The 14,240-nt window shown below is 39.2% G+C and overlaps 1 protein-coding gene across 1 annotated transcript in view; it reads right to left on the minus strand.

The window, feature by feature from the left end:
- st3gal3a (ST3 beta-galactoside alpha-2,3-sialyltransferase 3a) overlaps positions 1–14,240 on the minus strand; it is a 58,661-nt gene that overhangs the window by 15,996 nt on the left and 28,425 nt on the right. Inside the window, exons 7-8 of the mRNA XM_056378213.1 lie at positions 9,120–9,215; positions 5,765–5,951 (exon numbers count right to left, since the gene is read on the minus strand). Of these exons, the coding sequence (XP_056234188.1) occupies positions 5,765–5,951; positions 9,120–9,215 (283 nt within the window). The remainder of the gene's footprint in view (positions 1–5,764; positions 5,952–9,119; positions 9,216–14,240) is intronic.

Raw genomic sequence — 14,240 nt, forward strand, 5'->3', positions numbered from 1 at the left:
TTGAAGTCAGAACTTTACATACACCTTAGATAAATACATGTAAACTCAGTTTTTCACAATTCCTGACATTTAATTCTGATAAACATTACCTGTCTGTCTGAGGTAGGTTAGGATCACTACTTCAGTTTAAGAACATGAAATGTCAGTATAACAGTAGAGAGAATTAATTATGTCAGCTTTTATTTCTCTAATCACATTCCCAGGCTGTAAGAAGTTAACAGACACTTTGTTAGTATTTGGTAGCATCCTCTTTAAATAGTTTAACTTGAGCCCAACATCTCAGGTAGCCTTCACAAGCTTCTCACAGTAAGTCTGAATCTTGCCCATTCCTCCACATACCTGGTGATCTGAGTCAGGGTTGGATGCCCCTTGCTCACCACAAATTTTCAGTTCTGAAGGTCTTTCAAAGTTAAAGTTTAAAACATTAATTGATGGACAACAAGGACTTATAGAGGCAGAAAAAAGGGAGGGCAAATATATGGGAAAAAAAAAAATGGAAAAAAATGGATAAAGAGGTGAGAAATGTCAGTGTTAGGTTGCCAAAATTATTGAAGTTAAAAAGTTGTTCATAATCTATTATAATCTACTTCCTTTGGGTGAGGTGTTGTATGGGCTGATAGCAGTGGGAACAAAGGATCTCCTGTACCTCTCTGTTCTGCAGCGCAGTGAGATGAGATGTTTGCTGCAGCTGTAGCTGCTTCTCTGTCCTGCCAGAATGTTGTGGAGAGGATGGTTGGTATAGTCCAGCGGTCTGCAACCTCGACTATTAAAAGAGCCATTTTTGGCCCCTCTCCCACAAATATAAATCATCTGAAGCCTTAAAGCTTTATAAAGTTTTATATATAGTTATAATATATATAAAAGAACTACAGTTTATTGCATTTATGATATTATAGAACTACAAAAAAAACTGTTGCCATGTTATTGCTGTTTTTACCTGTTCTAACAAAGGAAAACACCAAACTCTTGTGAATAGGAGAAAAAAAAACTGGCATGTGTATGCCTACTTTTAAATAAAACACAGAACTATGCAGACCTATTTGAGTCCTCTTATTTGTGAAGGATTAAAAAAAATAAAAAGTAACCCACTTTGAAATAAATAAAACATATTACTACAGCCTAATTGCTTTAAAAAGAGTAAACAGGCCAGTTGTTTCCTCCGAGACTTTTCTTTATTTTGATTTATCCATGGTTAGTTTACTGGGGGTCCAAAACTCCAGATTAGTCACCTATCGCGGCGGAAAGAGGCGGTATGCTGTAAATGTTGCTATGGAGACGTTGAAAGATGTGATGTATATTTTAGTCGAAAAAATATTATCAATATCACCTCGATCTCCAAAATAGAGATGTTCTCTTTAAAAAAAAAAAAAAAAAAAAAAAGAAGAAAAAAATAGCTGTTATTTATTTTCGAATTTTTAAAATTTTTTTAAAAGCTACAGGGAGCCACTGCAGAAGGGCTCCAGAGCTGCAGATTGCCGACCCCGGTATGGTACAAGATGGCCTCCATCTTACATTGCATGCGTCTCTCCACAACAGTCCTGAGTGAGTCCAGACTCCTGCCAAGCACAGACCCAGCCTTCTTGACCAGCTTGTCCAGTCTCTTTGTCCATGACCATCTCCTTGGTCTTGGAGGTGTTCAGAAGGAGGCAGTTCTTGTCGCTCCATTCACTGAAGACCATGGTCAGATCCCTGTACTCCTCTTCCTGCCTGTTCCTGATATGTGCCACAATAGCTGTCATCCGAGTATTTCTGGATGTGGCAGGACTCAGAGTTGTATTTAAAATCGGCTATATACAGTGAACAGGATCGGAGCCAGAACAGTCCCCTGTGGAGCCCCAGTGCTGCTCATCACTGTCCCTGAGACACAGTTACCCAGCCTGATGTACTGTGGTCGTCTTGCCAGGTAATCCACAATCCAGGACGTGAAGAAGGGATCCGCCCCCGTCCCTTCCAGCTTGTCTTTAAGGATGGGGGGTTGGATGGTGCTAAAAAGCCCGGTGGAACATGTAAAGGACGGCATCATCCACTGCAATATGTTCTTTGTAGGTGCACTGTAGGGGGTAACCTCCTCCGCTGTAAAGGACAGGAGACTGGACCCCAGTGTGGATGGAGTTGCAGTTGCACTGTCAGGTTGTGGAGGAGATGCCGTAGGAGAAGCTGCAGCTGAAGCAGTGGGAGAGAGAACAGGTGAGGCTGTGTCAAACCTGTTGTAGAACAGGTTGAACTCATTGGCCTTGTCCACATCACCTGATGTTGCCTGGCTGTTCTTCTCTTTATAGCCAGTGATGGTCCTCGTCCCCTTCCACACCTCGCTGGTGTTGTTGTGCTGCAGCTTTCTCTCTTCTTTCTTTTTGTAGTCCTCCTTCGCCTGCGTTAATCTCCTCTTCATCTCATGTTACACACACCTGAGCTTCTCCCTGTCTCCATCCCTGAAGGCCTCCTTTTTCTGGCTGAGGAGGGTCTTGATGTTACTGGTGATTATTATTTCTTATATATGTCTTATCTTTTACTGTTTTTATCTTTTATTACTGTGAAGTATTTTATTAGTGCCACGGGTGCTCAGCTCTGTCATCGCACTGAGCTTACTCATTCATTTTAAGGAATATCTGAATAAAATAGAGACTGTAGAAACTTCTGGCTTCAGTGTCTGGCAAGGTCTTTTCGGTTTATGAAAAGAAGTAACGGTTTTCTCATAATTTGCAGTTGTTTGAAGCCATGTAGAAGCCAAATTCTGGGCAGATTTTCACATTGCCATGGCAACGGCAGCTCCTGACCTGTGTGCGTGCGTGCGTGCGCCTAGCAACCAGATAACCAACTCTCCAAGCTCCGCTAGCTTTACATTAGCCGCATGTTAGGTCTTAAATTACATTTAGTTAGGTCTTAAATATGTAAGTCCATTTACTGCTTCCTTCGTAGCTTTTCTTTTTGTTTTGTTAAAAGAGTGAATGAAGTTGTGACGGTCTCCGCTGAGACAGAGGAGAGGAGAAGCTACTAGCCCTCTCTCGCTGTCACTTCTGGTCGCGTTGCTCTCCTCCCCAGTAATGTTAAATTTTGCACAGAAAAAACATAAAAGTGGTAATTTAAATAGCGGTTCATGGGATTTATTAACCCTCAGGGGTCCCTCTGTCCTTTTTTGGACATTTTCTTCACTTTTCTTTTTTGATTTGCTGATCATTTTGGCTGTGTTACAGCTGCAGGTATGGATTTCTGCAAGAAAGTGTCTTTTTTGACATATTTTTAAAATCTAATGTCAGTTACTGTTACAGGTCTATTATACACTGGTAACACATTTTGTACCCTCTGGGGTTCCTCGCGTCCAAAAGAGGACACACAAAGAAAATGCTATAAAATCATCATATATCAATATTTTTTTCTTCTTTTTTTTGCATACTTCTCTTAAACCACTTCAGTTCTGCTCAAACCTACCAAATGTTTATTAGTTTTCAGGATTTTATCCCTTTAAATGCCAGTTTGAAGACATGTTGCCTCTTGTTTTATTAAAAAAAACAACACAGAATATGAGATATTTCCCACATAATACATGATGGAGGGATGTGACATTGTTTTATATCAGAGTCTTTTATATCAAGACATTTCTCAAAACCAGAATATGATCAGGGTGACTTTTGAACACTGGAAATAAATCATGTACTCATCCCAGCAGTAGCCCCCGTGGCACTCAAAATTTCCCTGGAATTTTCTAGTTTCTCATTGCAGTCTTGAAATGTTTTGATCCTGGTTCACCATGTAAAACATTTTGTTACTTTGTCACTGTTTTGAGATGTTCTGTATTAATTAGTGCCACGGGTGCTCATCTCCGAGGCATCTATTAATATTCTCCTTCGGGTTTATTATTCTTCCGCGAAATTTTGGCGTGTAACTCATCCCGCAGCTTTGAGAAAACCCCGGTAATATATACATCAAAATGTGCGTCTTGATCCCGAAAGAGGTGCTATGACTTTTGGTGTTAAAATTCCAATTTTTCCCAAAGTTATTCCCAAAAAACTGGGAATAAATAATGCATTAGGAATGCATTGGAATTTTCTTTAGAAACCCACAAAATTTCATCTTTTCTCTACAAAATTTCACCTTTTTTCTGAGTCACCCAGCTCTCTCATACCTGCACGTAGAAATGTGATTCAAACTATAAAACGGAGGAAAACTTCTGCTCTCTCAAAAAGACAGGAACTGTTTTTACATAACATGTAAACTTTTCAAACTGTGAGCACTCAAAGGAGGAGTGCAAATCACATTTTTCTTCAAAGTTAGAGTGACAGCGTCAGTTGGCTAGAGTGCGTGAAGCAGTAAAAAATAACCTTTATTTTTATTTTTAACTCGAGCTCGCGGCCAAACCGTAAAAAGGAGACAAATAATTCTTTCTGAAAATGTAGACATAGTTGTTGGGATTCATAAAATGTAACTTTGACAGGCAGGGTCTGCACAAAATTTAAACGGGGGTGCCGAGTCCGGCAGCAATACCTGTCTCACTCTCATTGACACCTAATGTAATCGTCTTTTTTTTTCAAAAGAATCTCTCTCTGTTTTCGCACTGAGCTTACTCACTCATTTTAAGGAATATCTGAATAAAATAGAGACTGTAGAAACTTCTGGCTTCAGTGTATGGCACGGACTTTTCGGTTTATGAAAAGAAGTAACGGTTTTCTCATAATTTGCAGTTGTTTGAAGCCATGTAGAAGCCAAATTCTGGGCAGATTTTCACATTGCCATGGCAACAGCAGCTCCTGACCTGTGTGCGTGTGTGCGTGCGCCTAGCAACCAGATAACCAACTCTCCAAGCTCCGCTAGCTTTACATTAGCCGCATGTTAGGTCTTAAATTACATTTAGTTAGGTCTTAAATATGTAAGTCCATTTACTGCTTCCTTCGTAGCTTTTTGTTTTGTTTTGTTAAAAGAGTGAATGAAGTTGTGACGGTCTCCGCTGAGACAGAGGAGAGGAGAAGCTACTAGCCCTCTCTCGCTGTCACTTCTAGTCGCGTTGCTCTCCTCCCCAGTAATGTTAAATTTAGCACAGAAAAAAACATAATAATGGTAATTTAAATAGCGGTTCATGGGATTTATTAACCCTCAGGGGTCCCTCTGTCCTTTTTTGGACATTTTCTTCACTTTCATTTCCTTTTTTGATTTGCTGATCATTTTGGCTGTGTTACAGCTGAAGGTATGGATTTCTGCAAGAAAGTGTCTTTTTTTACATATTTTTATAATCTAATGTCAGTTACTGTTACAGGTCTATTATACACTGGTAACACATTTTGTACCCTCTGGGGTTCCTCGCGTCCAAAAAAGGACACACAAAGAAAATGCTATAAAATCATCATATATCAATATTTTTTTCTGCTTTTTTTGCATAAATCTCTTAAACCACTTCAGTTCTGCTCAAACCTATCAAATGTTTATTAGTTTTCGGGATTTTAACCCTTTAAATGCCAGTTTGAAGACATGTCGCCTCTTGTTTTTTTTAAAAAAACAACACAGAATATGAGATATTTCCCACATAATACATGATGGAGGGATGTGACATTGTTTTATATCAGAGTCTTTTATATCAAGACATTTCTCAAAACCAGAATATGATCAGGGTGACTTTTGAACACTGGAAATAAATCATGTACTCATCCCGGCAGTAGCCCCCGTGGCACTCAAAATTTCCCTGGAATTTTCTAGTTATTATTATTATTGCTATCTATGTGGTTACAACTCCATTTGTAGGTGCAGTGGCAAAATTAACAGAGTTCAGCTGCCTTACCAGCCTCTGGTTGAAGACCATGTGTCGAAGCCACTTGAGGTCCAGAGCTTTAAAGGCAGAGAGGACAAATAGAGACTGAGTCTCGTAGCGTTCCGTCTTCTGTATGGCCCCCTCTGGATAGGTGATCCTCATGGTGGTCTTGGAGCCGACGTCTTTCTCAAAGCCTTTCACTGGGGCCTCATTTAACCTGCAACACACAGCTGCAAAATCAATCACTCCCAAATGCACTGTTCATAATAATCAGTTAAAAATCTCTCGGTTTAAACTGCATTTGTCAAATGACCAAATATAAAAGCTTAAGTGAAACTCTGATCATATTGTTACGATGTCACTCCTGCAGTTCTTTTTTGTTATGTGACAGTTGTCCCCAAGTCATTTTGTTTAAACAACAAATACAATGTCTTCATGATGCCTTCCTGGCCAGGTCTTGAAAAAGAGATTTCGATCTCATTGAGACTTATCAGGTTACATAACGCTGAAAGTAAAAAGATGCAAAAAGAAAACTCTTTTCTAATGATCTGATCCACAGGCAGCTGGTGAAGCTCATTTTAAAAGGTGTCATGAAACATAATGATTGGACAATAAGAAAGCTTTCTTGTAAGAATTTTTCATTTATAATCACTGATGATAGATCTTTCCTCAGCCCACCTGAGGACGGACGATAGAGAGGCTGTGATCAATAACAGAATTAATTAACAAGAATTAACAAGTCAATTTTATTTAGAAAGCCCAAAATTGCTTTTTCACTTGTACAACATACCAAACCCACTAAAACATTGAATACTGGATGGGACTAAATTACACCAATAAAACAGACAAAAAATAAATAGATAAATTAACAATAAAATAAATTAAGAAGTGATTAAATACAATAATAATAAATTAAATAGGTTTCAAATGAAAATATAAATATCTCTCCTTAAAATACATTCATAAGTAGGCAGTAAATTAACAAGAAACTTCCTGGAGAAGTTTTGAATTTGGCTGCTCCTTTGAATGTGCATATCAATCAGATGTCAGATGCTGCTTGATTTTTGTGTGAATGGATGTAAGGGAGTCCTGCATCATAGCCAGATGCTGGATGTGATGGTGACATTCATCTGGGAGTACCTAAAGCATTTCTACTGATACTATTGCATGTGTCTTTGTGTTGGTATAGTTAACCTTTCTATGACAGAGCCTCCAGTAAGCTCCTCTTACCTGTTTGACACTCTTATTTAAAAGGTGAATATCCATATGGTGAAAATGGTGTTTGTGTGTCTCTAAATGTATGTGTGTGTGCATGCTGGTAGGAACTGCCTCAGCTTAACCTAAATAACAAACTTTAAAGTTGTCAGGACCAGCGAAAATGATATCACAAGAATGATTTCAAACTAAAGTTGTCCTCGCAATCATAGAAAGACATGTGCGCACACAGACACACACACACGCATATGCACATACAGTGTTGATTTACCTTATAATTGCTGTTATAGCTGAGAGTAATAAGACTAAGTGTTAATGAGTCTCGTTAGCCAATTAAAGTCAGCTTTCTCCATTTCTGCCCAGATACTGCATCAGGAAAATAAAAGTAAAGAAAAAACAAAGACTGGGATATATTATATATGTACCTACTGTTTATGTTTAAGGTTTTATTGAAGTTTAAAATCTCCCCTCAATTTAGACCTTCAGTGCTCAGTTTAACATGGGCGTGTCTATGGGAGCTTTGGACAGCACTCTCTGCACTATGGGGGGATTTCTTCAAAAAGCGTAAAAAATATCACAACGAGACCAACACTGGGTGACAGAGGACAAATTTCTCCATGTGTTCATATAGAAATAAACTGTGATGGTTGGAAATAGTTGGATTTAAAAGAGGTTATCAGAGTTTGTTGGAGGAAAATTATCAGGGATGGATGTTTGTGTGTGATGTCATACATTCTAGCTCTCAACATTCTGTGCAATACACACCCATTATAAAATCTGAAATGGTCTAAAAATGACACAAAACCGATTTTGTGAAAACCATTATAGCTATCAAAATATGGATTTAACCCAAGAAAGTCCAAAGTTTAGTGGCCAGTTTAAAATTCCAACCGTGTTTATATGTTAAAGTATGACAAAGCAGTATGGCTCCAAAGAGGAGTGGGTTTGTTCATTTTCACGACATCTCTCCATTCATTTATTATGGGAAAATGTCATGCCATTTAAGTTTCCATGGTTATTCAAATGCTATGCATAGCAGGCACATAATAAATTAAAAGAGCATCAAATGTTTATATACATGTGGCCATTTCTGCTCAAGACTCAACACTCTGTCCTCCTTTCATTTTCAGCTTGGTTACTGACTGACCAGATCAGCTTTGTCTCTACCTCAGCTGAGCAACAGATCAACCATAACTGTTGATCCTGCTCCCAGTGGCAGAATGAAATTAATACGAAATTAAATGAATAAGAGGTAAAACAAACAAAACACATAAGAGAGAGAAAACACAAATATTACAGGAAACACTCCAATTCTAGAAGAGTAACACATACAAACAAATTTAGGGAAAAACAACTACAAGTGCTCCAGGACTCTAGAGGGAGTGTGTGTGTTTTTTTTTTTTTTTTACCAGTTTGTATGTGATTTGGTATTAATTACATTTCTGCATTTGGAGGCTGTTCCCTTTAAAGACCCTCTGATGAAAATCAAGTGTTTAACCTTGTTAACATCCCTCTGGTGTTTTTATATAATATAAGACATGATGAGTGAAATAATCAGTCAACACCATGACTGAGTGTTTCCACCTTGAACTGCAGTGAACCAATGAGAGCCAGGGTTTCATACACCCCAAACCTAAGGAACCAATCCTGTCACCTTGTGGGGACAGGGGGCGGGGCTAAATAAACCTGAAACCTTGTCAGTACAGAGAGAGAGACAGTTAGCATTAGCACAAACACTAACACTGTGTCAGCCACTGCAAGTAACAAGTTAACAAACAACATAAACAAATAAAAGATGCTAACTACGCTAACCGTTCTGATAAGTCTGCTAGTCTCTGGTTCTGGTCTCAGACTCCTCATCTGAGTCTGGGTCTGACTGAGGCTCAAACATGTGGCTGAGACTCTGATGTTTCCTCCTCTAACCATCTTGATACTGTCTGCTCTTTCAACTGTCCACCTGGAGCAAGCAGGTGGTGGGTGAGGCACAAGGATTGATCCAGGTTTCTCAATCAGGAAGTAACGGTAGATGATTAAAATATGAATCATAGCAGAGGATTTTTACACAGTTTAAAACATGTCTGAGAGGAACTTTAATATTTGTGCTTCCACTTTTGTATGTGCTTTTTCCTTAGAGCACACGGCAGTTTGGTGCTCCTGAGTTATAACATACCTGACCACAACATCAAACTGATCAATCCTGTGTCCCAGAGACTTGTTGGCGAGGATTCCTCCGTTCCCTACGACGACGCATGTCTTACAGCTCATACTGCAACACAGACAAGATGCAAGATTATCATGTGGCACAAAACTACTTAATTCATTCACCCCGTGTGATTTGTTGAAGGGAAGTGTGTCTTACTTCTTCTTAATTCTCAGCAAAAAAGAGGTGTGTTAAAATGAGCATGTGTGTTAAAATTAGTATGCTGAGTATGCTATGAGAAAAAAAATCTACACAAATAGAAAAATGAATCCCACCATGAACCCATTTTTTCTCTTTTGGAAGCAGTTGTCAAGGGGACAGGACAAAGAAAAAAATTCAGCACACACCTGGATGCCATTTGTATCCGTTCAGAGCACATTATCTTTTTATATCCAAGTTTATATCCCTTACGTCTGTACTTTTTAAACACACTCACTTGTTACTGAGGGCACCCTGCTCAAGTCAGATTTATAGCTGGGCCATTTCATTTGAAATGATTGATAGACAGTAAAATGACTGGTCTTCAGTGCCTTGTGTTGTTACTGATTGATACATTTCACATAAGATGTCAAATATTTCTGTGACATGTTCTTTTGTCTTTATGAAATCGACTTATTAACCACTTTGTTGGGTCTGAGCTCTGCCAACGAGCGGGACACCATAGATGTTGGATCTTCGGTTGTCTATCAATTTATTGGCTATCATATATTCAAAAAATATTAATATTAAAACATAAATATCAAATAATAACTTTGGTGCTCCTTGATCTGGTTTTGTTTGGTGACACCCTGGGTGTGTGTGTGTGTGTGTGTGTGTGTGTGTGTGTGTGTGTCACACACTGACCAACACTAACTGGTCAGTGAGAAGTGGAGAAATGAGTTCCTTCTTCTGTGGAGCAAAGAAACATCTGGTCTCTTGAATGAGTCCCAACAACTTATTGGACATTCCATTTACAGGTCTATTTATCACAATCACTTGTTTACACACTCTCCATTCAATGTAATCTGTAATTTCTAAAGACAACAAGCTGCATCACTGATTTAGGTGTGTTACATTATAGTAGCTTCTCTGTCGATTATTGTCCCCAAAGGAAACTAGAGCAATTGTTTTTTAATGGTTTCCTATGGGAAGTGAAAGAAACATGATGACATCTCAAAAACTATAACAGCTTCTCCCTACTACAGTGCTTCAGCTATATTAAAATGGTAACGATAGTGCCACCATCTGGTGAGAAACCAGCTGACAAATATTGTAAAATGTTTTGGTTGATATCTTCGCAACCTTGAGGTGTAAAAGAAAATATCTGTGTATATGGATTCAGTGAATGATGCTGAAGAGTTTGATGTAGGCCACACCCATTTCCGTCATAAAAACTTTTGAGTCATTTTGAATGATATGAAAAGCATACATTTGAATCCCTATCCTACATCTTCTATTCAAGCTTCAACAAACTTTGTCATGTTTTGATGACCCTGAACACAACACATATCTTAGATATTGGATATCATGTATCGTTTTTCTACGACTGGTTAACAAACTTCTGGGGCGTGGTCAAATCAATTCAATGTGCTATAACTCTTGAATGCTTCATCCAATTGTAACCACATTTTATCCAATTGTACAGCCTGATACCCCGAATAAGACTACTGAGTTACATGCAGTTTCACCACTAGGGGGCACTATGATGCTAGAACAATAATTGCTTAATAAAAATGACTATGTCTCCCAGATAGTGATAGCTAGAATCTTTTAAAATATCAAGCATGACTAGGCAATGGTAGCTTGTAATAAGCGTTATACATTTTAATGAGGAGTACATAAAATCACTTATATCTCGAAAACTGTAATGGCTACAGAACTGAAACTGTTGGTGTACAGCTGAGTCATGATAAAATCTTTCACAGTTAAAAACTTGTGTGATTCCACCAGAGTGTGGACAGTTATTGACGGTTTGAGATTTTTCATGATCACAAATAAACCATGAGGTGTACAAGAAGATGGATTCTATATGCCTAATAAGATTTAATAGCTGAATGAAAGCTTCTGGAGGTGACAGCTTCTACAGCTCCCAGCTTCAGGAGCTTTCACCTTCTGCGAGTGCAAGCCAGCTGTAAGAGCTGAGAGCCTGCGAGCTCCAGCTCCAGTCTACCTGTCTATCTATTACCTACCTGTCTGTCTGTCTGTCTGTCTGTCTCTCTCTCTCTTTGTCTGTCTATGTGTCCATTCTTCCATTTCTTCAGCAACCGCTCAACTTCAAAGGATTCCATGCCATTACATGTATGATGTCATCACTTCCTGTGGCTTTTATCTCTGATGGAATGTTTGTCACATTAGAATTATACTATAGACAAGACAACACAACTGTGACAGACACAAGTGTTATCGACAGACACAACAAGTGTTATCGACAGACACAACAAGTGTGATCTACCAGTGTACTCGCTCCACATCTACAATGGAGAAACAAAAACAATCAGAAAAATTCCTCCTTTGGCAGAATGAAAGATTCAAAGATGAAATTAGGATCGCCGAGGAGCAGTGGAAAAAGAGAGAGATTTCCAACAGCCAGAAAATAGAGTCTCTTGAGGCTAAAATTAAGGCTCTTGAGGAAGAGCTGCAAGCTTCCAAAAATGTTCATGAGGAGCTGAAAACCCAATTAGCGCTCAGCCACACAGAAAATAAAAAAGTTGTCATGGACAGGGCTGCTTTAGAAGCTGACAAGGACAATCAGGAACAACGATTTAGAAGAATTCAAATGTACCTTGAACAGCAGTTAACTAAATCTCAAGAGTCAGATAGAAAGTCTTTGGCAGAACTGGCAGAAAAGGCAGAAAAGGCAGAAAAGGCAGAACTGGCAGAACAGGCAAAGTTACAGATGCAAGCAGACTTTGAAGAGAGGCTGGTGCTGCAAAAACAGGAAGCAGCTGAAGCACTGAAAGACCTTGAAGGAAGACTGAGAGAAAAATATGAGCCTGGGATGTTGAATGTGTCAAAGCTTCAGCAAACGCTCTTTGAGACGAAACAGGAGCACAGAAAAGGACTGAGGATCCTGAAAGAGGAAATGCTCGATAAAGAAGAGGACCTTCAAAAAGTGAAGGATGACTTCCGAAATTATAAATATAAAAACGAATCAAAGTACGAAATTCAGAATGTCAAAATAAAAGAACATGTTAAGACTACAAAAGAGCTAAACAAGAAAGTGTGCCAACTGAATGAGACAGTGTCCAAATTAAAGGACACTATCACAGCAAAAAACAAAGTGATCAAATACAGACAAGAGGAGATCATTTCTTTAAAGAGCGAGAAGGCAACCATTGTGTCTGAATGGACTACATCAAAGGATAGAAATGCTCTTTATGAGATGATAAAAGAAGAACTGGAGTCTTCCATCGAGCGACTCACGGTGGAAAATATGAAGACACAAGAAAAACTGAAAGAAACAGCAGCAGAGTTAAATAAAATGAAGTTCAGAAACAGGGACCTGAATGAAACGATCACAAATCTCAGGTACAAAGTAAAGGCCAGTGAGCCAGACCGTATGAAGCTGAGGGAGGAGGTGGCTGAGCTAAAAACATCTCTGCTACGTATAAAGGAGGATATAGCTGTGTGCATGGCTGATATCGAAGTGCCCGGGAAACTAAGGGTCAGAGTCCTGAACCTGAAAAGACGCCACATAGGAGACGATGAGAACTTCCTGGTGGATAAAGATACCAGGGTAGCTTATCAACATCAGGCTCACTGTCTACAGACAAAGCTTGACTGTAGTGTAAGGATCCACCAGAGTGTGGACAGTTATTGACGGTTTGAGATTTTTCATGATCACAAATAAACCCGAGGTGTACAAGAAGATGGATTCTATATGCCTAATAAGATTTAATAGCTGAATGAAAGCTTCTGGAGGTGACAGCTTCTACAGCTCCCAGCTTCAGGAGCTTTCACCTTCTGCGAGTGCAAGCCAGCTGTAAGAGCTGAGAGCCTGCGAGCTCCAGCTCCAGTCTACCTGTCTATCTATTACCTACCTGTCTGTCTGTCTGTCTGTCTGTCTGTCTCTCTCTTTGTCTGTCTATCTGTCCATTCTTCCATTTCTTCAGCAACCGCTCAACTTCAAAGGATTCCATGCCATCACATGTATGATGTCATCACTTCCTGTGGCTTTTATCGCTGATGGAATGTTTGTCACATTAGAATTATACTATAGACAAGACAAGACAACTGTGACAGACACAAGTGTTATTGACAGACACAACAAGTGTTATCAACAGACACAGCAAGTGTGATCTACCAGTGTACTCGCTCCACATCTACAATGGAGAAACAAAAACAACCAGAAAAATTCCTCCTTTGGCAGAATGAAAGATTCAAAGATGAAATTAGGATCGCCGAGGAGCAGTGGACAAAGAGAGAGATTTCCAACAGCCAGAAAATAGAGTCTCTTGAGGCTAAAATTAAGGCTCTTGAGGAAGAGCTGCAAGCTTCCAAAAATGTTCATGAGGAGCTGAAAACCCAATTAGCGCTCAGCCACACAGAAAATAAAAAAGTTGTCATGGACAGGGCTGCTTTAGAAGCTGACAAGGACAATCAGGAACAAAGATTTAGAAGAATTCAAATGTACCTTGAACAGCAGTTAACTAAATCTCAAGAGTCAGATAGAAAGTCTTTGGCAGAACTGGCAGAACAGGCAGAAAAGGCAGAACTGGCAGAACAGGCAAAGTTACAGATGCAAGCAGACTTTGAAGAGAAGCTGGTGCTGCAAAAACAGGAAGCAGCTGAAGCACTGAAAGACCTTGAAGGAAGACTGAGAGAAAAATATGAGCCTGGGATGTCGAATGTGTCAAAGCTTCAGCAAACGCTCTTTGAGACGAAACAGGAGCACAGAAAAGGACTGAGGATCCTGAAAGAGGAAATGCTCGATAAAGAAGAGGACCTTCAAAAAGTGAAGGATGACTTCCGAAATTATAAATATAAAAACGAATCAAAGTACGAAATTCAGAATGTCAAAATAAAAGAACATGTTAAGACTACAAAAGAGCTAAACAAGAAAGTGTGCCAACTGAATGAGACAGTGTCCAAATTAAAGGACACTATCACAGC

Source organism: Seriola aureovittata, chromosome 6 (assembly GCF_021018895.1).
Source record: "Seriola aureovittata isolate HTS-2021-v1 ecotype China chromosome 6, ASM2101889v1, whole genome shotgun sequence".
NCBI lineage: Eukaryota > Metazoa > Chordata > Actinopteri > Carangiformes > Carangidae > Seriola > Seriola aureovittata.